General features: G+C 42.0%; 1 protein-coding gene across 6 annotated transcripts in view; it reads left to right on the top strand.

Moving 5' to 3' along the window:
- Positions 1-23,737, top strand: part of LOC130101124 (oocyte zinc finger protein XlCOF6-like) — a 297,964-nt gene that overhangs the window by 213,496 nt on the left and 60,731 nt on the right. Inside the window, exons 2-3 of one of the 6 annotated variants that reach the window (XM_056266706.1) lie at positions 395-593; positions 5,649-6,642. The exons of 1 other annotated variant lie outside the window; for it this stretch is intronic. In XM_056266706.1, coding sequence (XP_056122681.1) covers positions 509-593; positions 5,649-6,642 — 1,079 coding nt within the window. In that variant the 5' untranslated portion in view covers positions 395-508. Of the gene's footprint in view, positions 1-394; positions 594-841; positions 1,868-5,158; positions 5,409-5,648; positions 6,643-23,737 lie in introns of those variants that run through there. 4 more of the 6 variants (XM_056266704.1, XM_056266705.1, XM_056266697.1 and 1 more) reach the window with 4 other exon arrangements.

Here is a 23,737-nt window from a genome sequence, read left to right as displayed (position 1 = left end):
CAGAGTTTAGAATTAATCCGCTCCATAGTTTACGCGTTTAAGTACTAGCCTAATGTAATGTGTTGTGTGTCCTGGTTTATTATTACATTCGAGGGTAATAATATGTTGGCAGGGTTTTTCACAGACTTTATTTCAGCCTGTTGACACCAATAAAATGTGCTTAAGGTGCCACTTTACAGAAGATCTCGGACATCCTGAGGTGAAAATAGGGAACTTTTGGAGACAAAGATGCTTGATGGCTCTGCTATTTCTGTCAGACTTCGGACAACAATTAAACAAACCTTGTTTTAAATTCAATTAATATCTAACTGTGTCAAAATACTCCATATTTCCAACCGAAAACATTTAATGAATTTATTATACATTTAATATAATTAAAGTATGCATTTTGCAGATCTGGTGTCCCTCACACAACAATTCACCAATACATACTGGGAATATTCCCATCATCCTACAAGAGAAGGACAAACTCCAGGAGTAGCAGCTGAAATCTGTGTGACTGTTAAAGATGGAGTTTATTAAAGAGGAGATTGAAGACATGAGTGATCCAGAACCATCCAGAATAAAACATGAAGATACTGAGGAACAAACAGGTTGGTGTCCATTCTTGATTCTTCATACTGTTGACTGCTGAGAAACATTAAAACGTAAATTCAACAGATTTATGATACAGTTGTGCATGATCTTGCATGTTGTCATCCACATTTTGATTGTATTAATTTGAGTGATTAAACTAACCTTTGGCACATCAAAGATCTGATAGTTGATATTACCGACATATCTACTGCTATTAAATCTAGTTCACTGGGATTGATTTTAACCACATACTATTTTATTTTAGACTGGATGGAAGTGAAGCAAGGACATAAACTGAATGAAATTGAGGAGGAACATTGTAACTTAAAAAATCAAAGAGAAAAACGCAAAAAGCTGCACACCTGCTCTCAGTGTGGAAAGAGTTTTTTTCATTCATCCAGTCTCAGTTATCATTTGCGCGTTCACTCTGGAGAAAAACCATTCAACTGTGACCAGTGTGGTAAAAAGTTTATTTCATCATCACATCTAAATCATCACCTGAAAGTTCATTCAGATGAGAGGCCTTATGTGTGTTCTCTCTGTGGAAAGAGTTTTTCACGGCTGAACAGTTTTAAACAGCACCAGAAAACACATGATGAAGTCAGAGATCATGTGTGTTGTGACTGTGGGAAGAGCTTTACTACATCTAGTCATCTGAAACAACATCGACGAATTCATACTGGAGAAAAACCTTACAAGTGTTCAGTTTGTGACAAGAGTTTCGCTCAGTTGGGACAACTGAAATCACACGAGCGAGTTCATACTGGAGAGAAGCCGTACCAGTGTACTCAGTGTGAGAAGAGTTTTAAACATTCACCAGGTTTCAGAAATCATCTGCGAGTTCACACTGGAGAAAAGCCATTTAACTGTGATCAGTGTGGTAAAAATTTTCATCTGTCATCAAGTCTTCAAAAACATCTAAAAATTCATACAAATGAAAGGCCTTATGTGTGTTCTTTTTGTGGAAAAAGTTTTTTACACATGACTCATTATAGACAGCACCAGAAAACGCACACCGGTGTGAGAGATCATGTGTGTTTGGATTGTGGGAAGAGTTATATTGCATCTGTACATCTGAAACAGCACCAAAGAATTCATACTGGAGAAAGACCTCACAAGTGCTCATACTGTGACAAGAGTTTCACTCGGTTGGAGCACCTGAAATCACACAAGCGACTTCATACTGGAGAGAAGCCGTACTACTGTACTGAGTGTGGAGAAAGTTTTAGACATTTATCAAGCCTTCACACACATCTGAAAAAATGTCAGAAGTCATCACAGTGAACATAATTAATTTATGTCAAATACTAACATTATATAAACAAAATATGTTGCTTCCAAAAGCAAAATGTCATTTAGTTTAATGCCATGAAATTTGTTGAAATGATTAAGAGTTAAAGCTTTATTAGTCAACAACTCTTATAATGTAAATAAAATATTGTTTTATGTGCTCTAACTGTACATGAAATTATTAGGAAATAATTTTGTCTTGATTGCTCTATGATTGATTGAGACAGAATTTGATTTAATCACATAAGTTGGTTTAAACAGTAATACTGTAGTAGATGATCATGTCTTATATCTTCTTACAAACAGGTTGTTGTCCAGTGTCATTCTTTATTATTATATTTATTATACTGTGGGACAAACAATGTGGTAACAGCTTCAGTTTACCAAAGTAAAAGGAGCTGAAAACTACTAAACAATAAAGAAGAGAAAAGAATTCAATCAACTTTGTTTTATTTACAGATGGTTTAAAATAATCCAGTAAAAACATCTGCATTAAGTTGTGTACGGATATGGATGTACAGGACAAAACAATTTATTAACATCTCCAAATTTTCACTTCATTATTTAAAAAAAACTTGAAATAACATGACTGTCCCAATGGGGAGGGCTGTAACATGACTTACTTCCAGATATGCCTACATCACAGACCTGATGTGAATGTAAATATGTAACTTCAATTGATCAATGTAAGTCGCTTTGGATAAAAGTGTCTGCCAAATGCATACAGATAAAACTCGAAAAATTAGAATATCATGCAAAAGGTCGTTTATTTCAGTAATTCAACTTAAAAGGTGAAACTAATATATTATAGACTCATTACATGCAAAGTGAGATATTTCAAGCCTTTATTTGTTATTATTTTGATGATTATGGCTTGAATATTGTGAAAAGGTTTTCATAAGCTGTAAGCCATAATCATCAAAATGATTAATAAAATGATAGATAAAAAAGGAATAAATATTAAAAAGCAAAAATGCTGTTTTCCCGTCTATGCAATATATATATATATATATATATATATATATATATATATATATTTAAATATTTTCTAACGGGTTTGGTGTCTCGTGTCGCAAATCCAACAACTGGTAGTGATGATTCTCTCTGACCAATCAGTGATCTGCAGTGTTTCACATCACTTTTGTTTTACATAATAATAGGCTAGTCCCTGTTTTCACCTCATTCATTATGCTGATGTCTGAGATCTTCTGTAAATTTGGCACATCAAGCACGTCATCAGTGTCAGACAAATTACAGGATCATCACTTTGTGTGTTAATCACCTATCAATGTGTTTTTAATGTTTTACTCCTCAACTTAAAGTACATGACTAAAAATACTATTAAAGGCTACAGAAACCAAACCTGCAAACTCTCTTTCTGACACTGAAATAGACCATTCACGTGATTAGTTCAGATCTGAGTTTTTATTTGAATGTATAGGCTATCTCTGAAAGGAAATGACTGTCTTCATAAAGGTTTTGATGGCATCTCCGTTTATCTTTCCTCAGTGATGCCTAATAAAGTAGTGTTTATAAGCGCAGCGCTGCTTGTGTTCAGGAGTAACCACTGTATTTCTGCTTTTCCACAAGCCCCACCTTCTGTCAGAGAGAGAATTTGCATTTTCTTTCAGTTTGTTTAACTTTACTTACATAATCATTAATTAGGCTCTTTATAATATTTTTTTTGTCAAAAATATATAATTTGAACGATAAAGTTGTTTAAATAGTATTTTTATTGTCATTGTTCAGTTTATAACGTTACCAGACATTGGCGTTGTTTCAAAACAACTTTCTACCCAAGCAACATGAGGAATTACATTTTTTTAATTGTTACTTATACTACAATCCTCCTTTATTCAGTCTGCATATTCAATGTTAGATTTCTGATTAGTTTAGATAATAATATAACCTCTGCCCTGTTTCATCCTTATAATATTATGGGTTACATAAACATTACATAAGTAACCTGCTGTTTTATACACTTCTAATATGTAACAATCAAAATGCTCTATATTTGAACTAAATATATTTGAAGCACCACGTGTGTTTTGCTGTTAAAGTAATCCGGTATAAATTCAGTATCTTGTCTTTGATTTTTCCAGATCAGGGGCTCATTTATAAAACTGTGCGTACGAAAGCCAAAAAAGGCGTACGCAAAAAAATATTCAGATTTATAAAACCGTGCGTACGCCAGAACCTGCGCAGAATTCACTTTATAAATCCCGATAAATCCCAGTCAGCGGAAGATTGTGCGTACACGCGTCTCCTCCCCGAAATAACCATATATGGAGCTTACAACGCCTAGTTTTACTATGCATATCCTCATCTGCATATCATTTGCATATGATTATTCATCCACGTGATAACATGTTTAACGGTATAGACATTAGGAAAATATGAAATAGCCTAATACAGATGTGCCGTCACATTAGCCTACATTAATAAAAATAATTTAGTAGCCTATCCTTGCCTTCTTTTTGAATAAATAAATTAAATAGTGTAAAATACATTTCAGAGAAAGTTTTCACAATCTTTTCCACTGACTAAATAGTATTTTTTATTGATTTATATTTTTAATGGAAACAGATAGACTGTTGTGCATTATTTGCACAAAACTATTTTCTCAGACAATCTGCTATAAGCAATTATCTCTTTAGTTAAAACATTAAAACACAGCATGCCAGAGGAAAAGTGTTCAAAAGCATTGCATCCACAACAAATATTTATATTTATTGAATATAAAAAATGTTGTAACTTCTCAGTAATGATTTCATGTTTAAGTGTTTAACTCCATCAATGACAATGGCATATTTAATCTAAATGTTTATATCAGAAGTAAAACAGTTTAAATCATTCTTTTATTTATTTAAACTGTTATTGTGAACATGCACTGTTTTTATGATTAGGACTCTGTCGTTAGATAGGCGTTAGTTTCACTAAACGGCACAACGCGCTCGCTGGCGCGGACATTTAAGAAGGGATGAATATTTGCCTCAAGTGATATGCTTGGTGAGTGAAATTATATTTGTATTATCTTTCTGTATAGCCTATGTATAATTTTCTTTAGATTTTCTGTCTAAAAGTGACCAAAAATACATTTAACTCCAGCTCACCTTCGGTGTCGCCAAACTGCTCCGTCTCCAAAACGTTCGTACGCATGGGTTAGAGTTTGCGTGCAGGTGCGCATATTTTTCCGTCAAGTTTGTTTTTATAAATCACAACTTATGCGTCGGAAGTGGCGTACGCCTCTTTCAGGGCCTGTTTTGTGCGTATGCAACGGTTATAAATGAGGCCCCTGGTCCTGTGGGCGTCAGTATCACACAGTGATCACAGTTCACACCTGCAGTGAAGCCCCTCCCACAACAATTCACCAATAAATACTGGGAATATTCCCATCATCCTACAAGAGAAGGACAAACTCCAGGAGTAGAAGCTGAAATCTGTGTGACTGTTAAAGATGGAGTTTATTAAAGAGGAGATTGAAGACATGACTGATCCAGAACCATCCAGAATAAAACATGAAGATACTGAGGAACAAATAGGTTGGTGTCCATTCTTGATTGTTCAATAAGTCTGTGAATTAATAAGCAGTATGTGGATGATAAATGCATATAAATGTTCACAACCTTTTTATATAGCAGTTTTAATCGTATAAACATGACAGAACTGATCTTTGAACATCAATGATCTGATACTTTATACTCACACAGAAACCTGAAGTCTTGATTTCTGTTAAATGTTCACTCCTGTCAATTTGAACAGATTGTTAATGTTTATTTCAGAGAAAGTGGAAGTGAGACACAAGCTAAATCAAGTAAAGAAACACAGTGACTTCAAAACTGAAGGAACAAAAGCCAAAAAGCTGCACTCCTGCTCTCAGTGTGGAAAGAGTGTCTCACGGAAAGTAACCCTTAACACACACATGAGAATTCACACTGGAGAGAAACCATTTACCTGTAATCAGTGTGGTAAAGATTTTTTTTCATTATCACAACTAAATAATCACCGAATAGTTCATTCAGATGAGAAGCCTTATGTGTGTTCTCTCTGTGGAAAGAGTTTTTCAAGACTGGACAGTTTTAAACTGCACCAGAAAATACATAATGAAGTGAGAGATCATGTGTGTTGTGACTGTGGGAAGAGCTTTACTACATCTGAATATCTGAAACAGCACCAAAGAATTCATACTGGAGAAAAACCTCACAAGTGCTCATACTGTGACAAGAGTTTCACTCATTCTGCACACCTGAAATCACACGAGCGAGTTCATACTGGAGAGAAGCCGTACGACTGCACTCAGTGTGAGAAGAGTTTCAAAGATTCAACAAGTTTGACATATCATCTGCGCATTCACTCTGGAGAAAAACCATTTAACTGTGATCAGTGTGGTAAAGATTTTATTTCATCATCAAATCTAAAGAAACACCTGAAAGTTCATTCAGATGAGAAGCCTTATGTGTGTTCTCTCTGTGGAAAGAGTTTTTTAAGGCTGGACAATTGTAAACATCACCAGAAAACACATGATGAAGTGAGAGATCATGTGTGTTGTGACTGTGGGAAGAGCTTTATTAGAGCTGACTATCTGAAACTGCACCAAAGAATTCATACTGGAGAAAAACCTTACAAGTGCTCATACTGTGACAAGAGTTTCACTCATTCTGGAAACCTGAAATATCATGAGCGAGTTCATTCTGGAGAGAAGCCGTACTGTACTCAGTGTGGGATGAGTTTTAGAACTTCATCAAGCCTTTACACTCATGTGAAAAAATGTTGCAAGTGAGCAAAATTAGTTTTCATGTCAAATGCATTCAGGTTAATTCTCTGAGATAAAGTATGGAGTTTATAATAAAAGCAGAGTATTGTGTCTTATTATTATCTTCTAGTAATATTCTGACCAATCAGTGTTCTGCAGTGTTTACACGTCACATTTTAGTATCGGTACGACTCGCTTGGAACCTCAACCGAGATGGTACGAAAAAAGTACCAGGTACTGTACACTGTGGAAAACCCCCCAAAAGTGAGCCGTTCCATTTACTATAGTGTAGGCTATATTGTTTTCTGATAGTAATTATGAGAAATGAAACAGAAACATCTTGTCTCTTGAGCAATCTGTTTAATGAACACAGAGAATGAGTTATATAGTTTTAATCACATTAATGAGTTTAAACATTCTATCTTAATACTGTGCTAAAAATGTTTGGCAGTATTGTCAACGAAATGATCAGGGGGCTCATTTATAAAACTTTGCGTAGGATTTGCGTCAGAAGTGCCGTACGGATGAAACATAGGACGTGCGTACGCACAGAAATATTCGGATTTATAAAACCGTGCGCACGCACATCCTACGCATTTTCCCCTTAATAAATCACAATCAATTCTAAGTGTAGCGCAGCTTTTGCGGCTTCATGTCACGCCCATAGTTGCCCATAAATAGTCGTGAAACGCCCATAAGTTAATATTCATCGATTGCGAAATCATGGCAAACATAGAGAGGAAATCAAAAAAACGTAACTTCACTCAATGTGAAGTAGAAGTTATCGTTGGCGAGGTGGAAAAGAGGAGAAAAAATGTTGTTTGGAGGGCACAGTGTGGGCATTAGCCTACTAATGCCAAAAAGGCACTTGAGTGGCAAAAGGTTGCAGACGCCGTATGTTGTAGCCTCACAACCTCGGACTGTGGCCGAAATAAAAAAGAAATGACAAGCTACAGATGTCGGTTATAATATTCTTGGAAATGGGAAATAGTTCAGCGCAAATGTAATTTCTTGCAGCTTTCTGAATGATTGAGACATACGTCATACGTTATTTTATCAAAAATAAAACAAACTAAAGGCATATGCATGAATACCATAATTCTGTAGCTGATAAAGACATTTTTACTATGAAAACAACTTTCCCCAGTGGACAAATAATACATCTATCTATCTATCTATCTATCTATCTATCTATCTATCTATCTATCTATCTATCTATCTATCTATCTATCTATCTATCTATCTATCTATCTATCTATCTAATTGCATATCTATATCTGCTCCGCCTGACGGACACATTGGCGAGAATATCAGTTTTGTACATTATTTCGTTCTGTTTACCATCTTATTTATGAGGATGAATTGTATAACATGCCAATATTATTGCAGAACATTTCACTTTTCTTTTTGCAAATATGTGTTAATTTGCATTTCTGTTGCAGATCGATCAAACGGGTGTTCGTGTAGGCTGTTAATTGTAAGACTTGTGTCACAAGGTGACAAGTCTAGCGGAACCAATTTCCGCTAGGAGTGTGTTTCCCCCCGGGACGATTTCGCCGGCACACCGGGCTGGTTCACTTGTTGTCAGTTGCCATGACAGCGGCAGCTGATGAGGCAAGTGGTAACAGGTGCTGACGATTGGATCAGCGATAGGGCTTCGGGGCTGGAGGAAACATTTAAAAGGAAAGGGAAGAGGGAATTGGGTGTGGTACTCCCCCGGGAGAATTAGTTTCTTTGACTGTGGCTGAATTTGCTGGGATTTTTGGAGAGGGCTGTGAGGATTTGGCTGGCTGAAGGGTGCAACGGTGATTTGTGTGAATACATGCTGGAAACGTGAACTGCATGGAAAGTCGGAGAAGTGGGGAGATACAGTCAAGACTGGAGAACGCCATCTTTCCTGAGAGGAAGTTAAGTTATAAAACATCGAATCTGTGTGAATGCATGTCCTGCACTGAGTTGAACAAAGAATTGTGAAGTGTATTGATCACGAGTGTAATTGTCACATAGGAGTGTGAACTGAGTCACCATTGAAATTCTGATATCTTCATCTTCTGAGTTGAACAAAGAATTGTGAAGTGCGTTGATCACGAGTGTAACTGCCACTTAAGAGTGTGGACTGAGTCATCATTGAAATCCTGGTATCTCCGTCTGAGAGTGAGAGAGTATTGAAGACGCTGTTCTCCATGCTGTGAGAAGTCATCTGCATCTCTTTATCGTCTGAGTGCTGATTCAACATAACAGTGGAAGGATTGACTATTGGGTGAGTGCTGGCCTTATTGCACTGAGAGTGAGAGTGGATATGCAGTGCCTGAATTGAAGTGTCACACAGTATTGGACTTGACGTGAGGTTGCAGTGTGTGGGTAGATATGTATATTTAACTGCCAGTATTCCCCAGTGCATAACTCCGCCCAGTGTTTGCTGAACAAAGCCTCAGTGCTAGACGTGCATGTCCCAATCGGGCTATAAGTTCTCGTTCTGATACCGAAGAGGAGTGTGTTTGCCTTGTATAAATTGGTCTGCCTGTTTAACTAGACGAATTGTCGGCTGCTGTCTTCTTGGGCGCTGCCCGTCTGAAGGAAGGATCCACCCTTGTCCCAGCGCTGTCCGCTTGGAGCCACACAGTCCAGCCGTAAGCCCAATTCTCCATTCTGCAGAGGAGCGTGCCTGCACCTGTATAAATTGCTCTGTCCGTTTAACTAGATGATTCGTCTGCCGCTGTCTTCTTGGGCGCTGCCCGTCTGAAGGAAGGATCCACCCTTGTCCCAGCGCTGTCCGCTTGGAGCCACACAGTCCAGCCCTAAGCCCGATTCTGCAGCGGAGTGTGCCTGCACCTGTATAAATTGCTGCTGTCTGTTCAACTGGATGATTCTTCTGTGCTGAGCATATTCGGAACGACCGACGGTCTAGGAACATACCGACCCATCTACCCACCTGTGAGGCCCCTCCGCCTGCTCGCCTTCTTGAGAGGTATACGTACCTGCTACTCACCTGTCCGGTGAAAGAGTCTCCTAGTCCTCAGTCCCGGTCCTGCCCTGCCCGGGTATCTGTCCGTCTGCATCGTGGTTAAGAAGTTCTACTTACCCCGACACTTACCTGCTGCTGGAACGGCAGACGAATCCCCCGCCTCCCAGGGTCCAAAGCGGTTTCCCCCTTCCTTGACAGAGACACAGACTCACGTCAAGACTTTTAATTTCCTTTTTACTATTTAATAAAGATTGTTCATTTTTAATTCTACTTGTCCGTCTGGTCTCTGGTACGCTCCTCAGAGTGGTCCTGGGTTTGAGGGGTGGGTGCAGTCTGGTTAGGCCCCCCCGACCTGTGACACTTGCTTTGTGAAGTCTTCGTGTTATTTATGAGAGGCAGTATTGCCATTTATTTTACACAACGGTCTACAGTTTCACACACTTTCACGTGTTTCTTCCATCTGCCGACGGTGTCGCCATTTCTCATTTCACCCGTTTTTGTGCGTACGCCTGAGTCAGAGCTTGCGTGAAGGACCGCACATTTTACCGTCAAGTTTGCTTTTTATAAATACCAATTATTGCGTAGAGAGCGGCGTACGCCTTCTTTTGTGCGTACGCAACGTTTATAAATGAGGCCCCTGGTCTTACTACTGCAGTAAGTTGTGCAAATATAATGGATTTACAGGACAAACATTAAAATTTCATAAAAAAAACCTTTAAAAAAACATTCATTCTTTGCTATAGGTCAGGAGAAGAACTGTCTAAACTTGTTAAACCATCTAAATCAGCAACATGTTGTCACAGTTACCAGTTTATCATCCAGCTCTTCACTACATTTCCCAGCATCCTCCTTGGCCCACATACACCTCCTTCACAATCACCTATCACCTGCACGTCATCAATCACCATGACACTTATGATCATCACAGTTGTCTGTCATTGTCTCTTTGTCTTTGAAGTTCCCTTCTGTTCAGTCAGTCTTTGTCCGTTCTACTTTGTATCTAGTGTGTGTGAACCTTCTTACTTGTATTGTTGTAAGTAAATGCTTTGCTTTAGAACTTCTATACGTGTCCGCCCTGGCCATCTGCTACAAATTCACCAGATGACAGAGAGTGTTTTAATTATGGTCAGCGGAGTCATTTATGACGTAATTTTAAATGCCCACTCAGAGAAGTGTGAAAGACAGAAATTTCTGGTGTTAATGTGGGTTTGAAAGTAGACCAGTGTTTAATATGACGATATTAAAGTCCCCGTGAACCGGAAGTTGCAAACGACTTTTCTCCAGTGTTGTGACGTATTTCCGAGAGAAACGGAATACTAAATGAGGCAAAATGGTGGGCGTGGCTTTTTCCCCAACTAGCACCTGATTGGATCTAGAAAAGTAGGTGTTTTCATTCAGTCTGTCTACTGTCAGTTGGAGGGGCGTGATTACGGATGTTAAGCAGACGCCCAAACCGTGAAACCTACGTCATCAGGCAAGGTCCTCCAACGCAGAGGGGAGGGGAAATTTCAGATTTTGATTAAAGATTACGAAGCCAAAAAAATTTTTTTTGTGTTCACCACAAAACGATCAATTTAGACAAAGTAAGTATGGTCAATTTTGAATTCATGGGGACTTTAAAGTGTTCGTCTGAGAAAGAATAAGAGAGAAAAATAAGATCAAAAGATTAAAGTCTTAAGGAAATCCCTTTGAAGGAAAGATCTATAATAATGATTTTTTTATAAGTGAATCTGGTGGCTAAAGATGAAGACCGCTTTTGTAAATTCAAGAAAAAGTCTGGTTAAACAGGTGAATGGTCAAAGGTTATTGTAATGAATTTAATACATTCTGTCTAAGTTATTGTCAGGCTGTTGAAAAGATTTGTTTTTAGTGAGAGAGACTGCTTGAGTGGAGACAGGGATGGTACTCTGTCTGTCTTTCTGTTATCGTCCTGCTAAAGCAAGCTTAAAGTTCCCCTGACGTGGGGTTATTTTATTATTTTATAATGTTGTTGCCCTTATAATGTTAGTATGTTTTTTTAGATCAAATAGTCATAATTTAGAAATAAAAGGCATTTTTCCTAGCCTGATTTTAGCCTCTGATTTGAACGCTCTGTTTGAAGGGGCGTGTCTGCTGTGGGATTCAGTGGAACCGCCCACTGCTGTGATTGGCTGACATGCTTGCATATGAAATAGCTACATATTACATGTGAAACTCTCTACTTTTACTACAGGTATTATACATTTTTACTATAACAGCTATCGAAATTAACGAATCGTGAGATGTTTTTTTTATCTATTTAGAAGTATTTAGATCTATTCACATCACATAAAATGTTGCCGTGATGAGCATTGAGCAAGCAGATGACAGTCTGTTGATCGCGAGAGTGAAGATCTTATCATTGCAACTCAGATCTGCTCTCTCTAATGCTTTCACCAATGCAAACACGATGATGTACATACAGTAAGAGCTTTGTTGTGCAATGACGTGTGTCATTGATTTCATAACGAGTTGTCCAGATAAACTCGCGCTTTGGAAAGATTGTTCTTTGATCGCTTTCTGTATAATTTGTTCACAATTTAAATAAGATTATTTTCATCCTACTAAAAGAAACGATGTGAAGTTGATATTTTAGTCACTGTCTTGACTTAGTGACTAAACTAGGCTATATGCACAAACGATTTTGAGAGAAAGATAACCTGTCTGAACTTGAACAATAGGCTTTATGCACCCAGGCACAGCTGGATTAATCATTTTGTTCGGCAGACAGGAAACCAAGGGCTGGCTGAAGTTCAGGAAGTAGTGAAGCTGTGCATAAAGCCAATTACACATCAGAAATTGTTGCTTGGTAGCTCGATGATTTATTTTCAGACGTTCATCGAGGCCAGCTCTGTATTGGCCCAAGTTGAGGAAACAGTCGTCGGTGAAATGTTTGGACCATACACAACTTTGGGAATTTGTGTCGGCGCATTTCCAGACAAAATAAAATTAACCCATTGTTTCTTCAGAGGTTCGGGTGAAGGAACTAAAAAATACCTTTGTGTTCATTTGTACATCCGAACACTGATCAACTGCCATGCTTCGCTCGTTTGCAAGCCATGATATCTCTCGAGGAAAAACTCAAATCGCGCTTTTGTTAAAAAACCTCAAAGTGAAAATTTCATGTCAGGGGGCCTTTAAAGAAAATAATGATAATGAACCAAAACAACCCAGCTGACTTTTCTGAAATCAAATGAATAATGAACAGACATGCTTTGAAACTGGTTAAGAGACCATGTAAAATTAGATAAAATCTACAGGAAAATGTGAAGTTTAAAATCTCATTTAAAACTGAAATCTTTTTAGAGTTAAAACAATTGGTTTGAAAACTCATTTCAAGTAAAAAATGAGGGTTTTTTTTAATTACTATTGTAAAGTAATTTGACTGGACAAATTCAAAATGAGTGCTTCTCTGACTAAAAAAAAACTTAACAACGCTGTGTGTGTATCAGGGCAATGTTTATTTTAATTTCAGAACATGCACTACATGGGTGCAAAATGTAAAAAACAAACAAAAAAAACAACGTTTTCACAAGCAGCAAGGGGGTCGCACACCGGACGAGAAGCGCCGCATCGCGTCTAGGACAACTCGAGGTATCGCACACCGGATAATGTCTGTATTATGTTATAATTGTAGGCTACTGTACATCGTTGCTAGTCTGCAGACTCTGAACACTTCACCTCAGAGCGTCCGTTAACTGAATGAATTGAGAATCTCACCTGAAAATCCGATAACATCAGCAATTTTCATTCAAGCAACTGATTTCTGTAAATGAATCTAAAACTAAATGTATATTGCATGCAGCACTGGGTGAAGTCAGACAGTATTTACATTAACAACGCCGAATGGCGCTGCCGGTGTGTGTACATGGAGAATAATGTGTTAGAATTTTAAAGACGTGGCGCTGCGCTTCTCGTCCGGTGTGCGACCCACTTTACCCTGAAAATTCACCTCAAAAACGCATCGAAACTGCAAACACAAGATTTTTGTGGAACTTCAATGGGGAATAAAGACTAACAAGACAGATAACAACGTTGAACACTACACAAACAGTAATTATTCATTTGCCATAGTGACACAGGAGGTGCCGGATCCAATAAAAAAGGTTCCGGATCCAACGTCGGAGGTGCCGGAACATGTTCCGGCTCAAATTAAGCCTTGGCTTTAACCTCACACACGAGCAGATCCGTTTGCACTCTGGAGACGCCTTCGGTCTTTTCGCTATTAAATTTAACTAAACAAACAAGCGTAAAAGTGTTTTCTGGTGCAGTTTAAAACTGAACAGACGTGAAAAACTCTTTCCACAGAGAGAACACACATAAGGCTTCTCATCTGAATGAACTTTCAGGTGTAGTTTTAGATTTGATGATGAAATAAAATCTTTACCACACTGATTACAGTTAAATGTTTTTTCTCCAGAGTGACGGAGCAGATGAACACTGAGATTTGATGAACAAGAAAACCTCTTTCCACACTGAGTGCATGCATACGGTTTCTCTCCAGTGTGAATTCTCATGTGTCTGTTAAGGGCTCCTTTCTGTGTGAAACTCTTTCCACACTGAGTGCAGGTGTGCGTCTTTTTGGCTTTTGTTCTTTGAGTTTTAAAGTTACGATGTTCCTTCTCCACTTCATTCAGTTCTTGTCTTTGCTCTTTCACTCTCACCTGGTCTAAAATACACAGAAATACAGTTAGAATCAGTTCAAGTGAACCCTTATTTACTAGCAGAAAGTAACAGAGATCAGATCTTTCACTCTTTGTTCTGTCACTCACTTGTTAATATAGGTGTTATGATGAGACATGTTGGGTACTGTGTGTATCTCTCTCTCTCTCTCTCTTTTTCTCTCTCTCTTACTCTGTCACTCCCGCAGGTTGCACCGCCCTAATTGAACGTGTCGGTAACGTGCCCCGTGGTTGGTCGGGATGGAACTGCGTGTCCTTTAAAAAGAAGGAAGGAACGTGGATCTGGCAGAGAGAGATTGGAATGTTGTGTGGCAGTATAGATGTTTGGCTTTGGGCTACTATTGGTTGCTTCGGGTCTATTTATTAAGCCTATCACCGCTAAAGGCGGTGTATATATATCTGCTTTGTAGTGAATTGCGTCACAGGGCTTCTTCTCTTCCCTTCCGGTCCCGCATGCTGAGCTGTATGCGGGAAATTTGTTTGTTTGGTCCCTCGTGTGGCATGTAGGAGATCGAGTGCTGTTTCCCACGGCTGGCGGTCTTGTATAGACTTTCCACAGGTAGGAACGCGGTTGTTTATAGTTTTTATCTTTCCTTTTATACTATAGGGCAGTGGGTGAATTAAACTCCCTCCTGTTCTATTTACAGCGTGCACATTGATTTTGCACTTCAGACCGCCGTGACTGGATTCCTCGCACCCTAAGTATGCAGGTTATTTGTAAACGTGTTATGCTCTATGAGATTTCTTTTTAATTATAGTTGTCATTTCAGAAGTGCAGTATATTCTGCTGAGTAGCGGGGAGGATTCCGTTGCTGGGGTAACCTGTAATTCGCTCGTTCATCACGGAGCGCTGCTGTTTTGCTGTTGTCTCAACGAGATATTAAAACGAAAGGATTTGCGTCAATTTTAGTATTCTACTCTGGCTGCGGCCTAATAAGAAACTGTTACTGCTTGTACATGCGGGTTGACTGAAGGAATATCGCCGCCCTGCAGTTTTAGAGTTTGTGTTTGTCTGTAGCCCATGTGTGTGTGCGCGCGTGTCTGTGCCGTGGGCGTGAGTGCCTGCGTGCATGTATGTTTACAAGGAGAGTGTGGTGTGAGTTTGGTAGTTGTATTGTTTCTTTCTAATGCTTATTGTTTAGTTAATTTATTTTGTATCTGTTTCTATTGTGAATTGTGTATTTAATTATTTTCTGCATGTTCTGTTTTTTGTTCATTAGGAATTGAGTGTCTAAAAGCAAAGGGGCGGGGCTTGACTTGTGGTGTGCTGTGCATGTGCACTAGTGTGTGAAGGTGATACTGATTTGGTTTCTTTTGTGTATTTCTTGTGCTATTTTTTCGAGTGATGTGGTGCTCCTCGAGTCTCCCCCTGCTGGCCAAACTCAGTCCTTTCTGTCGGATTATTTTGCCATTTTGACTATTTCTTTTGTATTTATTTATGAAGTTTGTTAGTCAGCGCTGTAGTATTCTTGTGAACATTGTCCTTGTGTCTTTGTCTTGAATTATTTGTTACATTTGTGTCCGTTTAATAAAAATAAAAAAAAGTAATTTATTCATCCACGTCTCTTGTCCTATCACTTGGGAAAAATCTGTGCAGCCTATATATATATATATATATTAGGTTGGTATTCCTGGGTTGAGAATTCCCAGGTGGCGTAGTCATTATATTAGACCTATAGCAATTTGCCTCGGATTGCCACAGTTGTTTATTGCGTGTCTTTGAACCTGTTGTTGTTGTGGGAAAGACGATTAAGTCTGTGTTGACTTTTATTTAATTGCGCTGTCATTGAAACGGTTGTTGTTGTTGAAACTGTTGTTATTGGTGGAAAGAGAATTACCTTCGAGTAGTGACCTTTATAAATACTGTGTTATTTATTTTTCTCTTACCTTATTTTCCCCCGATTAGTTTTTTTCTCCATTTCTTTTGTAAAGTTTTCTGTACACGGTTTTCTTTTAAAACACTCAACGTGGCTGAGTGTTTTTGTTTTGTTATTATATTTGTTGTAAATATCACTGCGCTCCAGCACGGAAGCTGTAGGGGTTGGGGTGCCATTTTTTTCTTTATTGTGAAAATATTTTCTCCTGTTTTTGGCTAGTAAGGGAGTCAGTTTAGTTTTTGTATTTTTGTTTAAACGTTTTTTTGTTAGGATAATAATTTTTTTATAAAACAAGGTAGTCTCAGTTTTGTTTGTTATTTTGGCTTTGACCCTACCCTGAAAATATTTTGCTTCTTTTTTTGTTGTCTTGTGCTGATATCAGTTTGAACAACTTGTTTCACAATAATAATAAAAAAGAAAGAAACAAGAAGTCAAGGTGTAACGACATTTATTTATGTTATTTTCTCGGACCCTAGACCTGGGACATAACAATAGGAAAAATATGTTTGACAACTGCTACATATAAGGTTATGATATTTTGAATTTATTTCTCTATCATTTATCATCCATATACTGCTTATTAATTCACATCTACCAAAGCATCAACAATGAAGAATCAAGAATGGACACCAACCTATTTGTTCCTCAGTATCTTCATGTTTTATTCTGGATGGTTCTGGATCACTCATGTCTTCAATCTCCTCTTTAATAAACTCCATCTTTAACAGTCACAGATTTCAGCTGCTACTCCTGGAGTTTGTCCTTCTCTTGTAGGATGATGGGAATATTCCCAGTATTTATTGGTGAATTGTTGTGGGAGGGGCTTCACTGCAGGTGTGAACTGTGATCAGTGTGTTTTTATCCAATCTGCATTTAAAAAGTACAGGAACATCATGTTTAACTGAGCAGCTGAAAAACCTCTTTGTCTCCAAAAGTTCCCTGTTCTCAGCTCATTCATTATGGTGATGTCTGAGATCTTCTGTAAATTGGCACATTAAGCTCATTGTATTGGTGTCAACAGGCTGAAACAAACTACAGCATCATCACCTTTCACTTCAGTTCTTGTCTTTGCTCTTTCACCTCCATCTGGTCTGAAATAAACATATTAAGTTATTAGAATGAGTTCAAGGCGGATAAATGTGAATGAAGAGCCAATTTTATACGTCAATAATGTGTATATTATTATTGTTTGCTTAGAGCAGATTTAGCAAGTAATAACTGAAAAGTCCATGATTTTTGTAACTTTCTTTGAGAGGCAATTCTGATATTTCAGAATAATTTCCCAAGTTTTTTTTTCTTTTATTTCTGTTCTGTTTCTATAATGGTTACACACACTTCTTGTGACGGAAGTTTGAACTTGAACTGGTTCACATAAGCCCCTTTCACACAGCGCTTTGAACCCGGCAAATTGCCAGAGTGCCTTCTGTGTGAACGCAAACACGACCCAGGATTGATGCCGGGATCGATGCCGGGTTGGGGACCTAGTAACATTGCCGTGTTCAGACCCGGAACGCGCGCTGTGTGAACAAAAGCCAGAACCAATGCCGTATAAGGGGTGTGTCGTAGTGATGATTCACGAGCCTTTGCAATGACGTAGTTATCGTGAGACTCAGTTACTCTAGAAGAAAGTTTGTGTTCGTCATCGATACAAGAAAGAACGAAAAAATGTCTGCAAACTGGACTGAAGTAGAGACCCGTCACATCCAACGTCACGCGTCTTTCCGGAACATACACGGGTTGTGTGTGAACGCGCTCTCTGTTTCCGGCAAATCACTGGCAGTGTGAATGAAGCAAAATCAAACGAACCCGGGTCAAATCACGGGTCACTTTATCCGTGTATTTTCCGGAATCTCTGTGTGAAAGGGGCTATAAAGAAAATTAGGAAGAAACAGTTTTCTTACCGTCTTGTCTCTCATTTATGGATAATACTTGTGTTTAAACGATTCAGGTAACACAAGATAAAGGTTTAATATCATGGATACAGGATCCAACACGAGTTTTGTTTATTTTTGTGTTTGATTAAACTCTCATTTGTTTACTAGGGTGACCAACAGTCCTGTTTTCACATCCTGTCCTGGCCGTCCTGGCTGTAGTGATGAAAATGTCCAGGTTTTCAAAAAACTGCTGGGAAAGATCACCTCTACAGCAAAATATAGATGGGCAAACAAGGAGGATGAGGAAGAAAAACAGGATAAAGAGGAAGCAAACTAATATATATTTTGATAGTTCGTTTTTGTGAGATATATATAGATATTTATATATTTATTTTTCTAATACAGAAGAGACATTATTTCTGTCATCATTTCATTCATTATTTTTGAAACCTGTCATAATAAAACATGTTGAGTAACCTCTGAGAAGCCTATCTGAATTTGTCATTCCATTCCTCATATTGATTGGAGAGAGCATTCCTTAATGATTGGAGAGATCGTTGTGATGCTATGACCGCATTTTTTATTTTCCTTTCCTTTCCTTCAGAGATAATCTTCTTCTTCTTTAATGTTCTCTTACGAGAGGTTATCTCTTGCTAGGTTGCTAGGTTATCTCTAGCTTACGCTACGGGAAAGATTCATCTTTTCTGAATTATTGAAGCCAAAAAATTATCCTTAATTTTGTATCCATTGTCAACGCAGTACAGCAGCTGCAGACCTTGAGCGGGCTATCTAGCGAGCTCATTGGTCGCTCTGCGGGAACTGCTGCAGCCTATGGACGGACAGAATGAACTCGCGTCCAATGAGAGGCGCTCGCGCCTTCATCACGTCACAGCCCGCCAAACTGGGCGTGGCTAGAGTGTATATTAGAGCGGTCCAAAGGCTGCCTCCCTGATTTTCATCTCTTCAGCGAAGCTCTTCGCATCTGATTCACAGAAGCCGCGTCGCCGTCTGAGGGGCATTTTAGCGAGCTTGGACAGCGCTTGAAGAAGCCGGCCACCTTCGCCACCTTCAGCCATCCGGCAAGCTACGCCATCCGGTGACGTATCCTTTTCTAGAGCTAAGCTAGTTCCTCAGGGAACTTCACAAAAGAGCACGAGCGTCTTTTTAAAGATGCCTCGCACCAACTGCGGCTCATGCTCCTCTCAGCGCCGGAGACCGCCATCTCATCTGCGTTCTCTGCCTGGGACTGGAACACGCAGAGCTCGCTCTCGCTGACGGCGGATGCGAACTCTGCGAGGAGCTTCCGATGTCGACCCTGCGGGCTCGACTCGAAGCATTTTAAGCCGAAGCCGCCGCGCCGCCTTTCGTCTCGCCGCGCAAGAAAAAGCGCCGCTCCCAAAGGCCGCCGGAACAGATGCTGGAAGCGACCGTCTCGCCGGAGCCTCTCCCTCGAGCCTCGCCTTCACCCCCCCCCCCCCCCCCCCCCCCGCTGCCTGCCCTCCGCGAGATGGCGGTCTAAGCCTACGCTCCCGTCTAAGGCCTGCAGAACCACTTCCGCTTGTGTTGGCCGCGCTTAGGCCGCCGCCGGCCAAGCCGCATCCGTTCTGCATTCCATGGCCGTCCTACAGATCCTCCAAGCGGATCTGCTTCGAGAGTGGGATGAGAAAGACAGGCACTCAGAGGCTGTATCAGACTTAAGGAGCGCGGCGGACCTTTCTCTTCGCGCCACGAAAGCTGCAGCCCAAGCCCTGGGAAAGTGCATGGCCTCACTAACGGTAACCGAGAGACATTTATGGCTAACGCTTGCCGACATGGGGGAAACTGAACGTGCCACGTTCCTCAACGCGCCGCTCTCTCCTTCCGGTCTCTTCGGGCCCGCGGTGAGTGGCATTATTGACCGTTTCTCGGAAGTCCAGAAAGCCACCCAGGCCATGAACCTTTTCCTGCCTCGTCGCGCTAGCTCCTCTGCAGGCCGCCCACGTGATCCGCCCTAGATCACGCTCAGACAGCCGCCACAGACCGCCGCCCCCCCCGCGGGCCTCGGCCTCGGATCACACTGAAACCTGAGAAACCGAAGTCCTCCTAGCTGCGCTGAGAAAACGACGGCTCAGTCCCGCCGCGGCCGGACCGCCGTCAAAGCTCCGCCCCCTGTCAGTCCCCTTCTCTCAGGCTACTGCAGTGGTGTATACAGCAGCCAACAAGCCGGTGACGCTACCCGCTTGCCTGCACCCAAACGCCGTTTTTACGGCGACCCAGAGAAATCTCTTAAAGAGCAAACGTGCCTTATGTGTAGAAAATGTGCCCACAACCCAGTGTTCGCCCCTACACACAAGCATCACACTACCCGTGTCCCTGTCAGAGCCCACTCACATAAAGCGGGCACAGCCCGCTCGAGTGTTAGAGTCAATAAACGCGCCCACGAGCCCGTGCGCGCGCCCCCTCTCTGCCCGTGCCCGTGACTATGCTCGCGCATCACTTAACAAATGTGACTCTTTCCCCATTCACCTCAATCGGGAAGTCACTCACAGAACAGCCTGTTCCTGCTGTTTGCGAGCCGTCATGCATAAGCACAGTAAGCGTGCTCACACATTCTGTTCAGCTCGCTGTGTGCGGCAATCAGGGCGATTTGGCCATTCACCCTCTAGCGTTACGCTTCAAAGCGTGGGAAGCTATCCCAGGGATACCCAAATGGGTGTTAAGCACGATAAAACAAGGTTATTTGCTACAATTCAATCGCCGCCCTCCCCGCTTCCGAGCGCGGCTCGAAACGACTGTGAACACGGCAGCAGCTGCATGCTTCGTTCAGAAATAGCAAACCTTCATGTGCAAAAGGGCCATAGAGAGAGTGCCGCCTTCTCTGAGCGAGTCGGGGTTTTACAGCCGTTATTTTCTTGTTCCCAAGAAAGACGGCGGCCTCAGACCGATTTTGGATCTCAGATTTTTGAACAGGGTGCTTGTGAAAAGACCGTTCAAAATGCTTACAGTCAGGAAACTCCTCGCGCACGTGCGCCAGGGGGACTGGTTTATATCTCTCGATCTGAAAGATGCTTATTTTCAGATTCAGATAAATCCCCGTCACAGGCCATTCTTGAGATTCGCCTTCGACGGTCAGGTTTATCAATACACCGTCCTTCCGTTCGGCCTGTCCCTAGCACCCCGTGTTTTTACGAAGTGTATGGACGCGGCGCTCGCACCCCTGCGGAGCCAGGGCTTGCGAATACTGAACTATTTGGACGATTGGCTGATTTTGGCACAATCACAGACGGAGCTACTGTCTCACAGGACAGTTCTCCTCAGTCATCTGAACAGCCTGGGTCTCACAATCAATTGGACCAAGAGCTCACTTCAGCCCAGTCGAGCGGTTTCCTTCCTTGGAATAGAGCTAGACTCCGTGGCTATGTCAGCTCGCTTATCAACACAGCGCGCGCGCCGTGTTCAGCGACTAGCCGCATCTTTTCAGATGAACAACCTCACGCCTCTGAAACTATTTCAGAAGATGCTAGGTTACATGGCCTCAGCCTCAGCAGTACTCCAGCTGGGTTTACTGCGCATGCGCCCGCTTCAACATTGGCTAAACACCCGTGCGTTTCGCCGGGCTTGGGCCACAGGCCGCCGGCTGATCAGAGTGACTCAGACCTGTATTTCAGCTCTGCAGCCCTGGACAGTGGCCGAATGGTACCAGCGGGGAGTGATGATGGGAGCTGTGTCCCGCCGAAAAGTCATCTCGACAGACGCGTCCAACAAGGGTTGGGGAGCGGTCTGCGAAGGCTCACCGGTGTTTGGCCTATGGTCAGTACGGGAAAAGCTCCTTCAGATAAATTGTCTGGAAATGATAGCGGTCGAGTACGCGCTCGTGCGCTTCCTCCGGTCATTCAGGGTCGCCACGTTCTGGTCCGTTCGGACAACAGATCTGTGGTATCCTATCTAAACCGTCAAGGTGGCGTCAGGTCCAGAAACCTTTTCCACCTGACAGAACGCATACTGAGTTGGTCCCAGTGCCATCTGCGCTCGCTGAGAACGACGCATGTGCCAGGCCACCTGAACGACGGCCCAGACAGATTGTCCAGAGACAATATTCCCCCAGGGGAATGGTCTCTGCACGCTCTAACAGTCCAGATGCTGTGGCGCCTATTCGGCAGAGCAGAGATAGACCTCTTTGCGTCAGAGGAGAACTCTCACTGCCCAGTGTTTTTCTCGAAGAGCGAGGACGCGCTGGCCCAGGACTGGCCCAACCGCCCGCTTTACGCCTTCCCTCCCATCTCGCTATTAGCACAGGTAATACAGAGGATCAGGGAAACGCGCTGCTCGGTGCTCCTCATAGCCCCTTGCTGGGAGAATCAGACATGGTTTCCGGAGCTTACGCAGCTGTCACTGACAGCCCCGTGGCCCATTCCAGTGAGATCAGATCTCCTCTCTCAAGCTCGCGGCACGATCTGGCATCCCCACCCAGAGCGCTGGGCGCTGCACGCGTGGGTGATCAACGACTACCCGTCGCTTTGCCAGAGGGCGTTATGAACTCTATCATACACGCTAGAGCTCCCTCTACGAGAAGACTCTACGCGTCCAAATGGTCTGTGTTTTTAAAATGGTGCACCGACAGAGATCTGGACACACGGACATGTGGGGTTTCGCCACTGCTCGTGTTTTTACAAGAGCTATTGGATAAGGGCAGGTCCCCATCCACACTCAAAGTATACGTGGCGGCCGTCGCGGCGTTCGCTGAACCCCTGCACGGCCAGTCACTGGGAAAAAACGAGCTGGTCATCCGTTTCCTCAGGGGAGCTAGAAGGATGAACCCCCCGCGCCCCCCATCGGTTCCTATCTGGGATCTTTCTATAGTTCTCGAAGCTATGAAAGCCCCTCCTTTCGAACCGCTTCAATCCGTGGATGTGAAATACCTTTCACTCAAAACCGTTTTTCTGACTGCCTTGTCATCAGTTAAACGTGTGGGAGACCTTCATGCGCTGTCTGTCAGCACTGCGTGTCTTGAGTTTGGACCAAATGACTCCAAGGTCATTTTAAAGCCTAGACACGGCTATGTCCCCAAGGTGATCGGTACCCCGTTCAGAGCGCAGATCATTTCCCTATCGGCTCTGCCAGCATCCGATAGCGAATGTGACGCCACTCTCCTCTGCCCTGTGAGAGCACTGAGCTTGTATACTGTGCGTTCTGCCTCTTTCAGACGCACTGAGCAGCTTTTCGTTTCGTTCGGGGGGCGCACCAAGGGTCTCGCTGCCTCGAAACAGACACTGTCTAGATGGATAGTGGACGCTATTGCTGCTGCGTATGCATCAAAAGACCTGCCATGCCCTTTGGGCATTAGGGCTCACTCCACTAGAGGCATGGCCTCATCGTGGGCGTGGTCCAGTGGGATTTCCATTCACGACATATGTGTGGCAGCGGGCTGGGCTTCCCCCTCCACCTTTGTCAGATTTTACAATCTGGAAGTACCCGCCCTGCAGGCTAAATTACTAGCGGTCTAATACGCTACAGCTCTCCTGGTGAGCTGCACTGATGGGAAACTCTCCACAGACCGGCACTACCGTTCTGTCTCTCTTCCCGCTATGTGCTTATGTATTGCATTCACACTGTGGCCCGCGCTTTTGCTGGCCAAAATGCTTTCCCCACTCATAGGGCTCCCTGGGGTTTTTTCTCCCCCTGGGCTCATGCTGTGGATGCTTGGCACGCACGGCGTTGACAAT

This window comes from Rhinichthys klamathensis, unplaced genomic scaffold (genome assembly GCF_029890125.1).
Source record: "Rhinichthys klamathensis goyatoka isolate OS25496 unplaced genomic scaffold, OSU_Roscu_1.1 h1tg000253l_1, whole genome shotgun sequence".
NCBI classification, from domain to species: Eukaryota; Metazoa; Chordata; class Actinopteri; order Cypriniformes; family Leuciscidae; genus Rhinichthys; species Rhinichthys klamathensis.
Note: the sequence above shows the minus strand (reverse complement) of the source record. Positions and strands in the feature narration are given on the sequence as shown.